We start from the raw sequence: 19,820 nt of genomic DNA, 5'->3' as shown, positions 1-19,820 counted from the left end.
TTATAAGTTTTCATTGATTGTTGACTTCCTCTGCTCCTGTCAGCCAGAGACAGAGCTTAGCATGCATAATATTTAACCTGCCCTCTGATCATTTACAAGTACATCCAAAAGAGGAGCTGGGAAGCTCCAGGCCCATTAGTGTTATTCCAATCCCTGGAGAGAGTTCTCCTAGAAACCTGCAAGGCAAAGGAAGCAGGGGGTTGGGACAAGCCAATGCAGGTTTACTGAGGGCAAATGATGTACAGTGAAGACAAACAGGGTCCTGGGCTGCATCCATAGGCACATTGATATCCCACTCAGGGATGTGTCTAGCTCTGGTCCCCAAATCCAACAGAGCTGCAGGGAGAGTGGAGAGCACCTAAAGGAATGATGAGATCCCACCCTGTGAGGAAAGACAGAAAGGGTTTGGTCTTTTGTCCATGGGGAAGAGAAGGCTCACATTTATCCAGTGCTCACGGAGGAGGAGGGAGGCGCTCCTGGTACATGGATGGTGCCACCTTGGAGAGGACAGGCACAACTGGTATAAGGTGCCTTGAGGGAGGTTTCATTTTAATATAAGAAATAAATAGTTTACTGAGGCATGTAGTGGAGTCCCTTACTAGAAGTTTTTAAGATGTAACTGGATAGGATGCTGGATAATCTTATCTAGGCTTCTTTCCCACAAAAAAATGGACCAAATGATCTTTCAGGGGTTCTTCCAACCTGGACTGGTCTATGATGTTGTGCTTCTGTACTGAACATTCATCTGTGCTTATGAGTTAAGATGAAAGATCTTAACTTGTCACCTTCATCTCAGTCTTGACACCTTGTAGGACTGAGCTCTTAGTTTGGTGCTGAGCTCAGCATCCCTGGTAGGGACAGACCCTTTCTGTGATGGCATCTCCTCAGTGCAGTGCACATAAACCTGTCACATCTGCTCACTGTCTCCTGCCCTTGGTGCACTGCCCCTGAGGGGACTGCTAGTCTGCAGTGCTGCCAGGGCCCCAGCACAAGCTCTATGCAGAGCTGAACATGGTTTTCATAAATGAGATAGATTTCGTGATGAAACTCTAGACCTAAAGCAGTCAAGTGACAAGTTTAAACTGCCATATATTCAAATCCCAGATTATCAGAAAGGTAAATTCACTGCATTAGCCTATTTATCCCAGTGATTACTGCTACTTAGAAGTGAATTAAATGCAAGGTATCTTTCTAACAAGAAAGACCCTTAGAATATGTCACTGTTCATTCCAGACTGTAACTTTAAATTAGAAGTAGTGCTTCAAAGTTGTTATTTTATTGTTTCTGCTGATCACTAAGTACAGCATTTTAAAATGTGACTACATTCTCAGCAGTAATTCACTTACTTTGAATAAGCTGTGTGTTCATGAGACTATAGGTTTGCATTCATTATTGTTGTAGGATAAACAAAGCCCTTATTCTTCAAGCAGGAGATCTGGTATTTTGTCTGAGGCCATTTAATTTTTGCACTTTTAGGGTTTTTTTCATGGAACTACTCGCTCTTTCAGTAAAGATGGTGTTTGTGGTTACACCACATCTGTTTCCTGTTGTAGCCTATATTCTCAGTGTGATTTGCAGTATTCAGAATGGCCTCAGAATGTGAAACTCACACCACATTGTGGTTAAAAGCAGCATAAAGCTCTGGAGACACTGCCTCATAGCAGCTGAAGGTGGGTTTATTGTGTGGGAGATTCTGTGGAGCTTCACTGTGAGGAGCCTCATCCATGTGGAGCTGAGGAAGGGGGAGGAATCCAGCAAAGATTATAGCCTGGGACTTGGTTGTTGTCTGAGTTTGAGTGTGTGAAAAGGTGATGCTGAAATCCCTTGAAACTGGTTGTTAGGTGATTGTTCCTTTTTGCTTTATTCTTCTTGTATGTATCACCCCTACATCCCTTGCCACTTCCCTTCTGCCTTACACCAGACTCTTCCATTCTGTAGCCAATGGATGTAATTCTATTGAAGTCACCTAACAGGCAGCCAAAGTCAGTGCAGACAACATGGTGCCATGGAAAAAAAAAATTATATGTATATGTTTGAAATATATCTATCTATCTATATATATATATACACACACACACATATATGGCTGCTACCATATATGTGTGTATATGTGTATATCAGGTAAAATTGCAGTGGGAGCAGAATGGCAGATATGTGTAAATACTTTTACAGAAAGGTGCTTGTTTTGTCTAGGAGGTGTAAAGCTGTCTTTCAAAATAGCCTTTATGTGTATAACCAAAAATTCATTAAAAGCAGATACTTAATCCTTAAGTCCCTTCTCTTTTACTGACTCTTTTCACTACAGGGGGAAGCTTATTTAAACAGCTCTTAAAGTTTGCCAAAGAAAGTTCATCTCACACCCCACACTTTCCAACTTAATTTTCTTTGTCAGTAGTTAAGCACTCCCTTAAATAAAGAATTTTCTTTCTTTTATAAATGCAAGGCAAAAAAATGTAATTTTAAAAAATGCTACTTTGTGATGGTGATGTTTTATTGCTTATTACTGTGTGGGTTTACTTGGTTCACTTTTCAACATCCTTCCATTCCGTGGATCTTCTTGGTCTGCTCAGCAAGCACTAATTGCCATGTATTAATTAGTTGCGAACAAATGGCTTATCTCTGTAGTTTAAGGGGGAGGGGGAACAAGTCACCACAGACAAGTCATCTATTTTTGAGACATTAGAGCATTTGTAGGAGCATGCTGTATATTCTGCTGGACTGAAGGGTTTTGATAAGCTAATTCCATCAAGTAATGATGACCTTTCTTCAAATGTAAATATGGAGCTTATTCCTACAATCCAGCAAATATGCAGTGTCCCTTTAGGGAAATGTGCACATAAAGATGCAGTTCCTATTTTAATATACTGAGAGTAAGTGCCAAAATGTTGGGAAGTTGGACAAGGTATAGTTTTAAGGAGAAATTGAATTATTGTTAAGATTATAGCATTTCTTCCACTTTTTAAAGGGAATTTATACATATTTTATTATACTGTGTCCTGGGAAAGGTGTGTGTTTCAGTTTCATTTCTCTATTCCTTTCCTCTCTTCTCATACGTGTCTGGGTAGGAGTTGCTCCAAACTAGCCTTTACATTTCTTGTGATCTGGGAAGATATTTTGGCCACCAGCTATCATCAGTCTAGTTTGAGGTACTAAACCAGTTGATCCTGAAGGTTGTCATTGCATAAATCTTTGGATTTGAGCCATGGGAAGGATGGGAAGCCATATAGATTTGGTTGTGGTTATCTCAGTTCCATAAGTGAGAGAGATTTGAAAACAATGGTTTAATAAACCACCCCTTTTCAGTCATTCACTTAGAACATACTTGGGTGGTGGGAAGGATGCTTTAATGTTTCAGAGATTATCATGCTACCTTGGATTTTATCAATCACATTTTCTGAAAGTTTTTATAGTGAGGTTGGTTGGAGGTTTTTTCCTGGTTTTGGAAGAGTGGTATACATACTGTAAACTTAAGCTATGGCCTTGAAACAAGTAGAAGTATTTCAGAAGGATTTTTTTCTGAAAAATTGCAGCACTGAACCATTTTTAAGCTTGTCCTAAAACATGGGACTCTTTACCCCTGTCAGTATGGTACATTTTATAATAATACTTGGCATTCATAAGGCACTCCATCACCTGAACATGCATACATATGTTTAATTAATCCTTTCAGTGCCTCACTGAGGAAGTTAGGTATTACTCCTTTTTAGCTGTAGAGAAAAATGACACAGTAAATTCAAGTGTCTCGATCAAAGGCATGCAATTATTTACAGACCACAGCTGTTCCTTGTAGTAAAAAAAAAAAATTACTGTACTTAATTTTGAAGAATGTAAAACTGGTTCCTTATTCAGACTGGGGAATAGAAATATACTGGGGAATATAAATATACTCTGTGGATCTTCTTCAGTGTTTGCCTCCCGGTATTTGTGTGGCGTCTCCTCTCAATGCTCTCTGTAATATGGGCAGAGGTCACTTGGGAGGGACTGTGGACTAGAAGATGCTAAGCCAGAACTCCTTGGCCATAAATTTGTCTTCATTTATGTAAAACACAGTGACTCCTCTTTAAAACTGAACCAAAACTCGTGTCAGAAATGAGAGAGTCATAACAGAAGTAACTATTATTACATAATAATAGTTCCTAAAGCAAAGGTAACGAGTGTTGTGTCATAATTCCACACTAAGATCTGGTTACAAGACTAACTTTGTAAATAAGGCTTTTAGAGTAAGTACCTGTTAATAAAGAGTCTCTTCTTTTTTATTAGGGCGCTGTGTAACATTGATGACATTATAATGCATAGGAGATTATTTTTTAATTTGAAGTCTGAGCATGAAGCAGCTAGTTTGTTCATCTTCCAAATAGTGGCAGGTTTATTCTATAAATCTAAAAAGTTTGTCTATATTCCTAGGTCATGAATGCTGATGGAACTGGCAGGAGAGTCCTGGTGGAGGACAAGCTGCCTCATATCTTTGGATTCACTTTGTTGGGAGACTACATTTACTGGACAGACTGGCAGAGGCGCAGCATTGAGCGCGTGCACAAGTGCACGGCAGAGAGGGAGATCATCATCGATCAGCTGCCCGACCTGATGGGCCTGAAAGCCACCAATGTCCACCAGGTCATCGGTGAGTGGGCTGCTAATCACCCAAGGGACAATGGGATGGAAAATGTCAGCACTGCTGTACTGCAGAGTTTTAGAAATGGGCAGAATTCAGTCCTGTGGCAATGCAGGCTGCAGCTTGATAGAGTGGGTGGGTTAGTGTAGTATTCGCATTCTCTGATAAAATCCCTTTGCCCAGCTGAGAAGCCTCAGAGAAAAAGAAAACAATTCTTATCTCATTTGCTTCTCCTGTGTTTTGCTCATCTAGAATATATCTGTTTCACAAAACATAGGTGATTGTTTCATTGGATTCTGGTGTGAGTTGTTTGACTCATTGGCCAATCGGGGCCAAGCTGTGTCAGGACTCTGGAAAGAGTCAGGAGTTTTCATTATTAGCTTTTTAGCATTTAATAAGTATCCTTTCTGCATTCTTTAGTATAGTATAGTATTCTTTAATATAATATAGTATCATAAAATAATAAATTAGCCTTCTGAGAACATGGAGTCAGACCCATCATTCCTGCCTTTGTTGGGACATTTCCCAGCAAATACAATAGGTTGGGTCTTCTGTGAGGAGCTTCAGTTCTGTAGCTTGGAAGAATATCAAGCTGAACATGTGCTCCCAGTATGCAAAAGCTAAGAATGAGTCAGTTTTAGCGTGTTCAATAGTTTTTATGTTAATATTAGAAAATTATCTTTAAAAAAACCTAGACATGCTTTCTGCCCTGTAGTGCTTGTGGTGTAAAAAAGCAGTATCTAGCTTTAATTTGCCTACCCTAGGCTATCCAAGCATTGGTAGCAGTATAATTGTAGCATCACAGAACTCATCACAGTACCTGAGTATCCTGCTATATGGATAAGGCTTGCAGCCTCTTGCTGTTGTGTCTGGATTGTACTGCAGGAAAGGAGTAAAATGTAGCTGATACATATCTTTGTGTGGCTGATGCCCCAAGGTACCGTGTTTTGAATGGAGCCCTCTTTGCAACTCCTTGGCCAATTGAACTCCTTAGTGCCAAGCCTCTCTTAGTTCAATTTCCAGCATGTGCAGGTACATAAGTGAGTACTGCAAAGAGCTGCTTCACTTGCATCCTGGAGAGACCATTGAATGCATGTGAAAATAGCTCTGCAAGTTTTTTACCTGCAGGAATGCAAGGGGGTATGTGGCAGGACCAGCGTACTGTAAAAGGCAGCAGAACATACACCTACCATGTATTCAGTGTTTGTGCTGTGAATTGGGATCATCAGTAGCTACTGAAGCCCAGATCCCTTTCCCTAGTGCTGGGTTTGTTTCTTGGCCTGAGGAGAGGAGAGTAAGGTCTGTCTAAAAAATTACAGGAAATGAATGAAAAATAATTTGATCAGAGAATACAAGGAGAAAAACTGCATGTTTGCTTGGAGGACTCATAGTGTGGCTGATGCATGTGAGGACTAGTTCACCTTTCACCTGCAGGCAGTTTGCAATGGTTGCTTTTCCTCTCTGCCTGCTTAGGTACCAACCCCTGTGCAGAGGACAACGGGGGCTGCAGCCACCTGTGCCTGTACCGACCCCAAGGGCTCCGCTGCGCCTGCCCCATCGGCCTGGAGCTCATCAGTGACATGAGGACCTGCATTGTGCCAGAAGCTTTCCTGCTCTTCTCCAGGAGAGCAGACATCAGGCGCATCTCCCTCGAAACCAACAATAACAACGTTGCTATCCCGCTCACCGGAGTCAAGGAGGCTTCTGCTCTGGATTTTGATGTGACAGACAATCGCATTTACTGGACTGACATTTCACTGAAGGTAGAGATTCAGCCAATGTTGGCTGTTATACTCCTTGAGGTCTTTAAGAGTAGGTTGATTAATGGGGTTTACAAAATTCAAGGGATATGTAAGAGTTTTGTTTTAAATTACATTTTCTGCAACTGACTTGAGACATGTGCCAACAATAACTTATGGACTTTTGCAATTGGAGAATCATAGTAGTTAAAAACATGGAGTTTAAATGAGTCTGCAAGAGGTGACTTGGCTGAACTCCCTAAGCATGATATTCTTTTGAGCTGCATAAGTGATGATGACTGATCTGTAAACTGCCCTGCTGTCACAAACTGGCATAATTAGCATGTTGTGTTCAAACTAGGACGTAAACCAAAATCAGGGATTTGTTAACTTCTGATTGGTTGTGAGTATGAGGAGTGCATGCAGATAAAAATATTGAGGACATGGAAAGGTAGCCCATGTTTGCCAAAAGAATTCTGTACTATTCTAACATTTTCAGGCTTATCAGGGAATGCCTAAACTCTAATATATTATTAAAATGGAATTCTGGCTGTATCTGCTATCACAGGCTGATCCTGAGAACAGAGTTTAAAAAAGTCTTTTGAATAAAAGTCCAGGAAGAGATTGTGTTTAGTGAAATTAAATTTAGCCATCAGTACTGAAGCTACTGAGCTCATCAGTTGTTTGGTTGTTTTCTTCTATTTGCTGTTCTGTCCTGCACTTTTGTTTCATTAGGCTGCTTTAAATAGTGTTCCGTGCTATAACATTGATGCTTTTGTATAGTCCTGGGAGAGCCAAAATATTTCCCCCTCGAAGTTGGCACTGAGTTATTAAGGTCACTTTGTCATGTAGATGCTTAATTCAAGCAGACTAGTTATCCCATTTATTTCCCCAGTGAAATGCTATTGTAATTGACACAGAATACATTCACAGAGCACAGTAAATCATTACTTCTGAATAGCAGCATTGTTTGCTTTGCAAATAAGTAGCATATTGTAAGATCCTCTTTCCTATGAGATGTCTAAAATCTGAAAGTGTTTAAAATCCAACAAAGAAAACAGTGACAGACTGGTAAGTTCTCTAATTTGCCTGTGTATCTTTGCATCCCCGCAGACCATCAGCAGAGCGTTCATGAATGGCAGCGCGCTGGAGCACGTGGTGGAGTTTGGCCTGGATTACCCCGAGGGCATGGCCGTGGACTGGCTGGGGAAGAACTTGTACTGGGCTGACACTGGCACCAACAGGATCGAGGTGTCCAAGCTGGACGGGCAGCACCGCCAGGTGCTCGTCTGGAAGGATCTCGACAGCCCCCGGGCGCTGGCGCTCGACCCTGCCGAGGGGTAACTCGCTGGTTTAATTCTGTGTTTGTGAACAGAGAAAAACAACATTGCCATGCTTCCTCTAGGGCATGGTAGTGAAGTGCTGCCTGTAAACCCTGAGAGAACTGAGCTGGGGAATACAACCTGGTAATTTAGAGAAATACACTCTTAATGTCCTGAATAATCATTAAAAACACTAAAAAAAAAAAAAATTCAGAGCAGCTCATTAGAAAGGGATTTATATTTAGTTTTTAATTAACCACAGAATCAAAGTAGTTTTAGGTTTATGAAATTCATTAATCAGAAAAGGACTATAGCATTGAAAGGAATATATTTATCATTTTAGAAATTAGGATTCTTTTTAGCACAAGTTAGGGTCCAATGAAGGTATTAAATGATTTAATTTGAGGGTGGGAGAGCAAAGTTTATGGTCTGAGCATAAGGAAGGTATTTATTTCTTCAGATAAGGAAACCTTTTCGTTTGTGCAGACAAAGGAAGAAGGACAGAGAAGGAATGGAAGCAATTGTATTCACCTATGCCCCAAATGAAAGATTTTCTGAGAGGAAACTTCTCAGTTGGATTGAAGTGTGATAGCAAAAGTAGGGCAATAAACAGGGAGAGGGAGGAAGGAATGGGGCAAGTCAAGCTAACTGTTCAGCTTCTGAAATAGTTCTTCTACCCTGAAATCCTCACTTGACAATAACTAATTAGTGCAAAATTTTTTTGAGGTTATACCAATATTGCATTATTTTTCAAATGAAGGAACTTCATTTACAAGGGTTATGACATTATCCTAGTTCCCAGTCATGCTGTGAGAGCTACAGCAATGCAGAGAACTTGAAAGAGATTCTTTCTCCTTTATTTCAACAAGGTGGTGGCAATGGTCACCTCCAGTGGGATCCTAGATTGGATTCAGCTCTGATGTGCCAGGGGTTGCCTGGATGAGAATTCCACATCAGATTCTTAGATCCAGTTACTCATTTGTAACAAAAGGCTGTGATGGATTATTTTAGTTTTACACTGGAAGTAGGTTTTTCCCAAGGATTATCATCATTCAATGCTTTGTCTCTACACCACAGATCAGAAAAAAAATTACTTGGGTCAGAATTCCCCTTTTTCCTTACAGCAATAGTATAGCTGTATACTTATAGATTATCTATACTTATATATTATGTATACTTATATAAATATACAGTATAGTTATACTTTAAATGAAAGTTTTAAAGGCATTGCTGCCCTGGGGGCAATTCTAACACTTGGCTCCGTGCTGTATCCAACTTGCAAAATTTGTAGCCAAAGTACTTGCAAAAATTTTAAGAAAAGTTTGCATGTATTCCTGGTGTTCAGTGAACTTCTCCCCATTGATCATCAGTGTCTGAGGCAGCTTTTCCTATTGTGCAGTTGGTTGGAACTAAAAGGCTTCACAGGGCGTTGTTATTAGAGTTATTAAAACTGAAAGGTATAAATATTGGATAGCTGCTTCTCACTTTTATTTTGGAATGGTATCAGCCTCATATTTTGGAAGAAGTGACTAACTAGCCATCAAGTATATAATATACAAGTATACATCCTACTCTACTGTGCAGTGCCTAAAGAAAATGTAGACATGTGCAAGTCTGTCCTTCTTCCAGATGAGGCATAAGCTGGTATTTGAGTATGTAATAATTGTATTTTTGCTCTAGTGGAAATTGCACACAGATTTGTGTGTCTTGGCTGAGATGTAAGTCACTTGTGTACATGTGATGACTTAGTTGTGTGGACATGAGTGGTGGCACCTTTTAACAAAAGTGCCCTGCAGATCTACCTTTTTTTGTTCCTTCATTTGAGAGACAGCTGACTAGAAACAGAAGATAAGTGCTCTGCAAAAACACCCTACTAAATAACCAGGTATAAATGAAGGTGCCTGCCTGCCAGCCTCTGCCTCTTGAATGACATACACAGATTAGTTACTAGCAAAGTGTTGTCACACAGAACTTGCTGGTGAAAATCCAGGTCCAAGTGGGAAAAAATGATCTTGGAAACATTTTGAGGAACCTTGACTACACTTTGGAAAAAAAGCCAACCTAATTTAGCACAATGCTTGAATTTACAGCTCTTCTTTTTCTCTTATGCTTTCTAAGGATTTTTGTTTTGGTTTTCCTCTTGAGTTCTCTTGGATTGAATGCAATTATTTTTCTTTCTTTTGTCCTAACCAGGTTCATGTACTGGACTGAGTGGGGTGGCAAGCCCAAGATTGACAGGGCTGCCATGGATGGCAGTGAGAGGACCACGCTGGTCCCAAACGTGGGACGCGCCAACGGCCTGACCATCGACTACGCCAAGAGGCGCCTGTACTGGACCGACCTGGACACCAACCTGATCGAGTCCTCCAACATGTTAGGTGAGCCCCAGAGCCCTGGGCAGCATCCTCAGGGCCATGCTGCTTTTTGCAGCTCCCTCGTGGCAAATTGTGGCTTAAATAATGCAAAGATACACATCATCAGACAGAAATAAAATTTCCCAACCTCACACGCCTTTAATGTTTGCTTCTATAATTCATGTTCATGTGACGCTGTGGTTAGCAAGGCCTCGATTTTCTTGTGATTGGGTATCTCAGAAAGTTAAAATTACACAAGGTGTACATAATTCCAGTTGTATGTAGGACAAAGATGTCATCTTGCAGTGTTTTGGAGAGTCTTGTTATGCTACTCTCAAGAGCACTAGAAAATACTTAAAAAGGTAAAAAGGAAAAGAAGATAACATCTTATTCAGCATGAAATTCAATACAATTTGGTTTTATATCTTTGTTAGTATCCTCAGACATTTTCTCCCCCTGTATCCTGCATGTTGAGGACCTTTTCCTGGCTAGTGCTTATCAGCATGAGAGTTCTCTTGTGCTGGAGTCTGTGATGATTTTATAAACTGGTAATTGCAGCTAAATGGTGGTGGAATATTTTGTTCTTTAACTGTTCCGAGTACTGTGTGGAGGACCTAGGCCCTCTCAGATTTGCACAGTACCTAGTTTTAACTTCTGAGCACCCACAGGAGTGAACTGCATTAACAATAGCCAATATTTAAGCATTATTAATTAGCCAGTATTTAATGCTAAAGGAGTTAGTCTACTTTAAACAGTATGCTTGCAGTAGTGGAACAAAGCTAGAAAAAGATCAAAATAGGAAAATGCAATATGGGAATTACGTGTGACAGAAAAGCTTTTCTTTAGCTTCTCATATATTTTGGTGTGCTGTGGAGGCCTGCTGCATGTTTCCCTCTGAAATGTGGGATTGGAAACAGTATTAGAGCCTCTTTTTCCCTGTGCCTGTGTCTGGTGACAGCAGAGTGTGGGGCTGTGCATCCTTGACTTCTGTGTGCAAAGAGGGAATGACTTTGTGCTTCATAATCTCCTGTTCATTTTATGTGAGCACACAGCAGGAGGTACTATGGTAATGAAGTAGTTAATAAAACAGAGTTGAAATAATTTCCCCCTGCCATTTCTTGCTCCTTAAAATCTCTCAACATTTCCATGGTATACACAATTAGCTGTTCCCTGTCCTGACTTTCTGGCTGCTCTGGAATGTTGTGACATTCCATAGACAAGTTATTTTAGCCTTGTACATTTAATTTTTCTCATAATGCAATGGAGTATTTCATTAAGTTCATATCAATTTTCTTTTTATAAGCAGTGGGGAAAGTGTGGTGCAAGAGATGCTCAACTGGAAATACAATGTCAGCATCCTGCATTGGATTGAGAGGCATCCTGTCAGTTTGGGAAGGAGGGTGTTACCATTATATTTTTTGAAAAATCCCCTTGCCCAGGATTCTTCTCCCAGGAAGCTGAGAAGCCTTAGAGAAAAAGAAAACAGTACTATCTCATTTGCTTCTCCTGTGTTTTGCTGCTTTGGAATGTGGTTGGAGATTGTTTATCACGTCATGACATATATGACATGACATGACGGACAGAATCTTTCTGAGACCCCTCATACCTTTCAGCATTGACATTTTTTCTTCAGTAAAGCACATTTTTCTGTGAATGGCAAGCAGGATTGGCACATTTCTGTGGTAGGCTGAGATTCCTTTTGACTGCTGTCCATGACTTTGTCATTTACTCTTTAAAGTAATTGCGTGCTAACCTTTCTGGGCAGGGACACGTTCAGCAGTGCACTGCTTGTGCCCACGTAACCCCATTTTCTGTCCCTTCTGTTTTACACAGGCCTGGACCGTGAGATCATAGCTGACGATCTGCCTCACCCCTTTGGCCTGACCCAGTACCAGGATTACATTTACTGGACAGACTGGAGCCGCCGCAGCATCGAGCGCGCCAACAAGACCAGCGGGCAGAACCGAACCATCATCCAGGGCCACCTGGATTACGTGATGGACATCCTGGTGTTCCACTCCTCCCGCCAGGCAGGCTGGAACGAGTGTGCCTCCAGCAACGGGCACTGCTCCCACCTGTGCCTGGCTGTCCCCGTGGGAGGCTTTGTCTGTGGCTGCCCAGCTCACTATTCCTTGAACTCTGACAACAGGACCTGCAGTGGTAAGCCATGGGGGTCTCTAGCTGCTCATAGTGACCCTGAGATAGGTTAGTGTTGCAGACATCTGTTATGGAAAATCCTTTCCTTAGGATTTTTGCTCCTGAGAAGCTGAGAGGCCTCAGGAATAAAATGTAAACATTGATTATCTGCTGCTGTGGAATGCAGCAGGTGCATCTGTGATTGGTCTCATGTGGTCGTTTCTAATTAATGGCCAATCACAGTCAGCTAGCTTGGACTCTGTCCGAGACAGAAACTTTTGTTATCATTCTTTTCTATTCTATTGTTAGCTAGCCTTCTGATGAGAACTTTTTCTTCTATTCTTTTAGTATAGTTTTAAGGTAATATATATCATAAAATGATAAATCAAGCCTTCTGAAACAGAGTCAGATCCTCGTCTCTTCCCCAATCTCAAACCTCTGTGAACACTGTCACAGGTTAGAAAGTCTCTTTTCCCAGCCCTTCATTTCTCAGTCTCAAGGTTGTTTATTGTATCTTATCTATAAAATTCTTTCTCCTGTCCTGCCGAGGTCTGCTCAGCAAGAGGCACTCTGCCTTCCCCCTGAACCCCCATTCTAAAAACCCCAAAAATCTATTTTTTGCCCCGTGATAAATTCACTATCATTCTACTTAAACTTTCGTGGCTTGTAATTCTTCATATAAGGTTGGTAAGGTTGTTTTTTCCAAGGGCTAAATCAAAGGCACAGGGGTCTTGGGCTCTGTGCCAAGGTCTCTGTGCCCCCTGGGCAAGGCTTGAGTCCTCCAGGGCAGCCAGAGGAATTTCCTGGGTTCTGACAGTAAGCCATAGGGAATGAACAGGAAGTGCAGGAGCACATGTGTTTAGTGACCCATGCCAGCATTGTACTGGGAGGAAAGAAGAGTTTTACAGTTTTCCTGTAGTAATATCTTACTGAGTTTTAAGACAACATAGGATGTTGAAAGCAAAAAAACCCCAAGAAAATAATCTTGCAACATACCAATATCTTAATTAAATAAGAAGAATGGCTGTTAGTGAACTTTTCCAGTGGCTTGGCTACATCTGTGTAAACACAAAAGCCAAAAATGTTTTGGTTCTGTGTCTCTGTCAGACCCTCTTCAAGTGCTTACTTGCTTGTTTTTTTATCTGCTTATATCTTCCTAGTCTTGCCTGGCATAAAGGATATGTGATACTTTAGTCTGGATTCCAGACTTTGTGCAGCTTTTATGAGGTCAGGATTTCATTCTGCAGTAGCTGTGTTTGCTGGCTGATGAGATGCTGAGGTGGGCCACTCTCAGACCTCTACAAGTGTTTTTCCTCAGTGAGGATGGGTTGGGCTCCATGGCTTCCCCAGCAGTCTGGTTCCTGATCTCAGTGCAGCCAAGCCCCATTTTTCTTTATTGTTGTGCAGAATACAAACCACAAGGCCCCTCAGGCTGTGTGTAATTAGTTTCTAACCAAATAATTTATCCATCTCTCAATAACTGGCTGCAGTGAAGCTCTCATAATTTTGGCAGCAACTCTGGATGGCTGATTTCCACTGGTGTCATTCACATTAGTCAGTGGGTGAAGAGATTCCTGGTACAGAGAGACAGATTGTATCTCATCCACATTATGCATGAATAGAGACATCCAACTGTTGTCTTAAAGCCAAAAGCTGGGCAGATTGTTGCACAAATGCCACCTCATGGCATTTTTTGAAAACCATGCTTTTCAAAAAACTGTGCTTTTCTACTCCCCATATGTTCTGTACTTCTTGTCTCCTTTTTTTATTACAATGGCCCCTGCATGACAGCTGGATTCTTGCACCCTGATACTTTCACATGTTTGTGAAGTTAGAGGCACCTCTCTGATAGGGACTGTGATCTTCTAGGTGGAGGAATTTGACTTGCAGTGGAGAAAAAGTAGCAGAATAATCAAAGGTCATGTTTTTCTTGTGAAAATGCTCCTGGAAACAGAGCAAGGAGCAAAATACAGGAAATATATTGTAAGCAAATAGAACCATTTCCCCATGGTACAGTTCAGGGCTCTTTGTGTGGTATTAGGTGTTTTCCTCTGCTATATTCAAACCTGGGAAATTTCCAGCTTCTCATTTGTAGCTAATTGGAGATTTAGGCCTCTCTGTGTATAATTTAATTCCTTTTTTTGGACACTGTAATTGGAGCATGAATTGTTTTAACTTTCTTTTGCCTGTATTACTTGCTTATGTACCTCCTGAACATTATTAGTCCAGGCCCTGTCTAGAGGTCCTCCCTTCCAGAACCCCCTGCTCATGCATGCATAGTTCTTTTAATTATACTCTGGTGAGATCTCTTCAGACCTACCACGTGTCAAGAAGTTGGAAGGCAGGGTTACACAGGAGACATACTCAATGCACTCCATTTGCCTGCTGCCAAAAATACAGTTAAAATATGTGACTATTGGGAGGGAGAATGATGAAAACTGGAAAGGGATTTCTGAAATTGGTACTGTTTCAGAGATGTGGAGTCTCAAGGGGAGAAATTCGGCTGTTGCTTTTTATAATGAGCCATCAATTCAAAGTTGTAAGCCAGGCAGTCTTAGAAAGTGAGAGGTATCTTTGGGGAAGAGTAGAAATAATTTTAGGTGCCTACATGTTTACCCCCACTGTTTTACCTTAAGATTTTTCCCTTTCCATTTCTATCATAATTTCTTGGTAAGAATTCTGATGTTTCTGAATCCGTTATTCTGCTGTACAAATTCATATAAACTTATCTTCACTTTATTTCTTTTTGTGCTTTCTTACACAGTTTAGAGTTAAGTAGAAGGCAGCTGAAATTATTGGAGAAATGCTTGGAAGGAAAACAGAGATTTTCCAGAAAGCAGAAATACCTTGCAATTAGGCCTGATTGTTATAGGATGTTAGGAGAGAGTGTTGGTTTCCAAGGAAACTCCTCCCTGCTTTTTTTTTCCCAGCAGTCAGAATAGCTGTTCAAAGCCTATGCTAAAATAACAAAGCAAGGTGATGATGTTCTCTAGGAGACTTTTGCTTCCTCCCCTTTCCCAGGTGCTGCAGTACCTGTTTTACAGGCTGGTAAATGAATGCAGTGTCCCACTGCTAATCTCTCTACAGGCTTGGGCTGTAGAGAATTGATTGTACAAACTTCAGGGAGGCTTCAAGCTGCATTTCTGGCAATTTGCTCTTGTACCATCTTGCACAGCAGTGGCTTCAGGTAGAGCATTATTGAAAAGAAACCTCTGAAAAAGGAAAATGCTTTCACTCCCTTCTCTGATTTCTGACCCAGCTATGTAATACAGAGATAATTTTTCTCAATGATGTATTAAATGTTTTGTGTACTTACTGTAAGTTACAGCTGTATAGGGTGTTGAAATCTTACCTTCTGCTCTTTGATGGTATTTCTAATTACGAAGAACAAACATTTGTCCAGGAAATTTTTGCAGGGCAGAATATGAGATTCCTTTTTCTCACTGTAGGTTGTCATTCCCAGATAACCACCTAGAAATAGTAAAGATACATAGCTTTGAGAAGAGCAAATGCATTTTTCTCCAAAAACACAGCCTCACACACAGTTCAGAAATTTTCCTATGAATTAGTTGCTTCATTCCAGTACAGGCAGAAAAAGGATTTGTAGGAACAGGACTGAACCACTGTCAATCTTCCCCTGAAACATCTAAATAAGGAATGAGTGCTGGATTTTTCTTACCTTCCTCTTCAAGTATAAGTGCACCTAATAAAGAGTTCAATATAGTGGAGCTGCATTTCCCTGAGACCCCTTTGGAAAGAAAATGGACAGTTCTTTGAGAGGCATATTTGACCATTCTTCTTTGAGATGCTTTTGACAGAAGTCTTGGCATTCACTAGTCCTGCCACTTAAAAAAAAATCTGATCTTTGCCTATCAAATTCACATACAGACATTTACAGTCAAAAGAGTTAATTTGAAAGGCTTTTCGTACTCATCAGAGATTGGGATTGTTATGTTTGATTTTTTTGTTTGGTTTTGGCAAAGGAAGAGGGAAAAGGGGAATGAAATAAATGTCTGGTTATGGATTGTAGTTGTCATTCTTAAACATAAAAATGCCCAGTGTTACTGCTTTTGACAAAAGTCTTCACATTCACTAGTCCTGCCACTTAAAAAATCTGATCTTTGCCTATCACTTTCACATACAGACATCTATAGTAAAAAGTTAATTTGAAAGACTTCGTACTCATCAGAGAGCGGGATTGTTATGTTTGATTTTTTGTTTGGTTTTGGCAAAGGAAGAGGGAAAAGGGGAATGAAATAAATGTCTGGTTATGGATTGTAATTGTTATTCTTAAACATAAAAATGTTATTGCCCAGTGTTATTGCCACACGTGACCCTTTCAACCCCTTTTCTTTTTTAACCCATGCAGCTCCTACCACGTTCCTGCTGTTCAGCCAGAAGAACGCCATCAACCGCATGGTGATAGACGAGCAGCAGAGCCCGGACATCATCCTGCCCATCCACAGCCTGCGCAACGTGCGCGCCATCGACTACGACCCCCTGGACAAGCAGCTCTACTGGATCGACTCGCGGCAGAACGTCATCCGCAAGGCACAGGAGGATGGCAGCCAGGTATCCTCAGGGCTGCTGTCACAAGCCAGCCTTACAAATGGGTTTTGTGATGCTTCATGGATTGATCTCAGAGTGCAAAAAAACACCCTAGTGGTTTGTGCAGTATTAATCAAAAACCAATGTACCTTTATTGAATGACCACAGCAAAATGCGTTGAGAAGGAACTGGGAAAAAAGAGAGAGGAAGAGAAAGGAAGGTATATAGCTACCAAAGGTAGAATGGTGAAGTTTAGTGAGGTTAACTGTGACCAGTGACTGCTTATTCAATTTTGCATTTTAAAATAGATCTTTTCTTCCTGACTTTTTGAATGTGGGGCAAGCGAGAGACTAAGATGAGCAACACAACACAAGAGAGGTGCCATATTCAGTTGAATTTTAAGAGTGTGGTTTCTGGTGGTGGGTGTGGTAGTAGTTGGATCCTGCTGTATGCCCTTCAGCCTTGACTCTTAATTTAGCAATGCTTTTAATTTTGGAATATCTAAATAATACCCAAAACTACTCAAAGCCACCATGTTTTTGCCAACTTCAGCAGAATAAACAAATGAAGACTTGCAGGCACACCATTTCATAGAGGTGACAAGCCAAATAAAGTTAGGCAAATTTTCTGGTGAAGTTTAATTTGGGGATGAGAGGGTAGAGGCTGCTCACTTCATAACCATGTCTTCCAAAACGTTTATGTAGGCCATGTTTACTGATTTATTAATCCTTTTCAGAATTTTAGAAAAATCCATGAAATATGTTGATGAGGTACTTTCTAAAAGTATAATAATTATAAAAGAAGAAAAAGGCATGCTCCAGAAGTCTAGACCAGTAGAAGGCATGACCTTGAACTAGTAAGATGTTAGCTGGAAATGCTCTGAAGTCAGTGTTGTGCACTGGCTGATGTCCTTTCCATCTTTGGCTGAGCTGCCTTCCATTTATTAACCACCCTCATGTCCTCCAGTTGAGATGGCAGCAATGGTGGAGAAGAATGAGGCCAGTGTTCAAGTGCTGTCTGGCCTCACTTTGCATTTGTTTTGCTCTGCTCAACTACAGCTTTGTGAATTAGTGGTGCTACATTTCTATTGTAGAGTGTTAAATGTGCTGGGTTTGGGTCTATCCAAACTGAACTCCTGAGTTGTCAAAAAAGTAGAGGAAATACAGGAGCTGACTCTGGACCTTGAACACAGAGACAATTTGGACTTACTGGTCAAACTTGCAAAGTCTTACAAGCTGCAGTCAGCTTGTGTGATTACCATTACAGCAAACCATCAGGACTAAGTGCCTCTATCTTATCAAAGGTGTTGGTGTGGCAACAGAACCGGGGTCTCTCCTTACTTTATGCTAATATTTTGGCTCTCTCCTTTTTCTGAGCAGTAGAAATGGTGCATCCATAACACATAAAATTATTAATATTAGATTAAGATGTGTGTTGATTCTCTTTCCTTTGCAGAGCCTCACTGTTGTGACAAGTCCAGTTCCCAATCAGAACCTGGATATGCAGCCCTATGACCTGAGCATTGACATCTACAGCCGCTACATCTACTGGACCTGTGAGGCCACCAACGTCATCAATGTCACTCGCCTGGATGGGAGACCCATGGGAGTGGTGCTCAAGGGGGATCAGGATAGGCCCAGAGCCATTGTGGTCAATCCAGAGAAAGGGTATGTAGGAAAACTCAGGCCCAGGGTTTTGAGAATCAAGTTATTTTCTTGCTGCAGCTTGTTTTCTGTTTGGCAGAATGAAAAACAACTTGACATTTGTTAAGATGTCTTGGATTTATAGCAAAAAATGTAGAAAGATCAAATGAACTTTTTAACTTTTTTTTCCTCTAATCATTCCTGTTCCAGATACATGTATTTCACCAACCTCCAGGAGAGATCTCCTAAAATTGAGAGAGCAGCACTGGATGGAACTGAGCGAGAAGTCCTTTTCTTCAGTGGTTTGAGCAAGCCCATCGCCTTAGCTGTTGACAGCCAGCTGGGCAAGTTGTTCTGGGCTGACTCAGATCTGCGCAGGATTGAAAGCAGTGACCTTTCAGGTAGAGTAGCACCTTAATTCAGTGACTCATGTGTGTGGTGTGGGTGTGGGGGAATGCAGAGAAAGGTGTCATCTTTTCCTTCCTACTATAAACAGTCTGTACTATGATTCTAATCACTCCCTGAATTCCCAGCCAGGGAATGGGCATGATTCATGCAGCGTGTCTTTACAGTTTCATGACTCTGTGATCTGCATTATTAATTGATACACATGCTATTTACTTTGGTTTCTCACTGCAAAATCTTTGTGTAGTTTCCCAAAGTCAGCTGACAAATAAATAGTAGCAGTTTTGGAAAGGGAAGAAAAAGAGTTGTTTTTAAAGGCATTGCTTTTGGTGTCAATCAGAGGAAAGTTCCCTGTTAGTGGAAAAATATGTCCTGCAGAGTTGAAGCAGCAGGTGTCCAAGTTAGTTTTGTACCTGTCATATGGGGTGAAAAGATGTGAGAAGGATAGAGAAGATATAACACCTCTCTGTCCTCAAAAGACAAAAACCTCCCTCTTCCAGCTGTGGAATTCTCTTTGCTTGCTCCCCAAGATTGGTTATGCTGCTTGTCTGACCTCCTCTATGAGCTGAGTTCATTCAGCCCATTTAACAACATCCTAACAACATTATACAGAAAAAGGCAACTAGAGAATGGTGTTCTGTTGGCTTGGAAAGCTGCATTGGTTCAGGAAAGAGTCCAGCAAGCAACCAGAAGTGGAGTAAGAGAAGAGGGGAAAATTATATGGTCCAGATTGTGTAAGAAAGACAAATGTCTTTCATTTACCAGCCTAATCCAGCAAAGTGTTGGATCAGCTCAGCTGCCTCATGTAACATCAGTACCAATTTGTGATACAGATTGGGCTGGATGTTGTTGCTGGAAGTGAGAGTTGAAAACATAAAAGGAGTTATGGCAGCTTGCAATAATGTTTGTGGTAATGTCTTCCACTTATGACATGGTACCTTCATTCAAAGCAGCAGCATGTAACCCTGTTGACACCACTTGGATTTTCAGCCTTTTGTTAACTTCCTAGAATAAGCTTTTGGTTTGGAAAACGTTTTGTTTTTCCTAGATGGTTGGAATTA

General features: G+C 41.0%; 1 protein-coding gene across 3 annotated transcripts in view; it reads left to right on the top strand.

The window, feature by feature from the left end:
* The window catches only part of LRP6 (LDL receptor related protein 6), a 116,035-nt gene that overhangs the window by 75,818 nt on the left and 20,397 nt on the right, over positions 1-19,820 (top strand). For all 3 annotated transcript variants that reach the window (XM_063153962.1, XM_063153961.1, XM_063153960.1), the window contains 8 exons: positions 4,405-4,621; positions 6,086-6,375; positions 7,465-7,691; positions 9,867-10,051; positions 11,861-12,187; positions 16,533-16,735; positions 18,167-18,378; positions 18,565-18,755. In XM_063153962.1, coding sequence (XP_063010032.1) covers positions 4,405-4,621; positions 6,086-6,375; positions 7,465-7,691; positions 9,867-10,051; positions 11,861-12,187; positions 16,533-16,735; positions 18,167-18,378; positions 18,565-18,755 — 1,852 coding nt within the window. The remainder of the gene's footprint in view (positions 1-4,404; positions 4,622-6,085; positions 6,376-7,464; positions 7,692-9,866; positions 10,052-11,860; positions 12,188-16,532; positions 16,736-18,166; positions 18,379-18,564; positions 18,756-19,820) is intronic.

The sequence above is a fragment of the Melospiza melodia genome, chromosome 4, assembly GCF_035770615.1.
Source record: "Melospiza melodia melodia isolate bMelMel2 chromosome 4, bMelMel2.pri, whole genome shotgun sequence".
Lineage (NCBI taxonomy): Eukaryota > Metazoa > Chordata > Aves > Passeriformes > Passerellidae > Melospiza > Melospiza melodia.
Note: the sequence above shows the minus strand (reverse complement) of the source record. Positions and strands in the feature narration are given on the sequence as shown.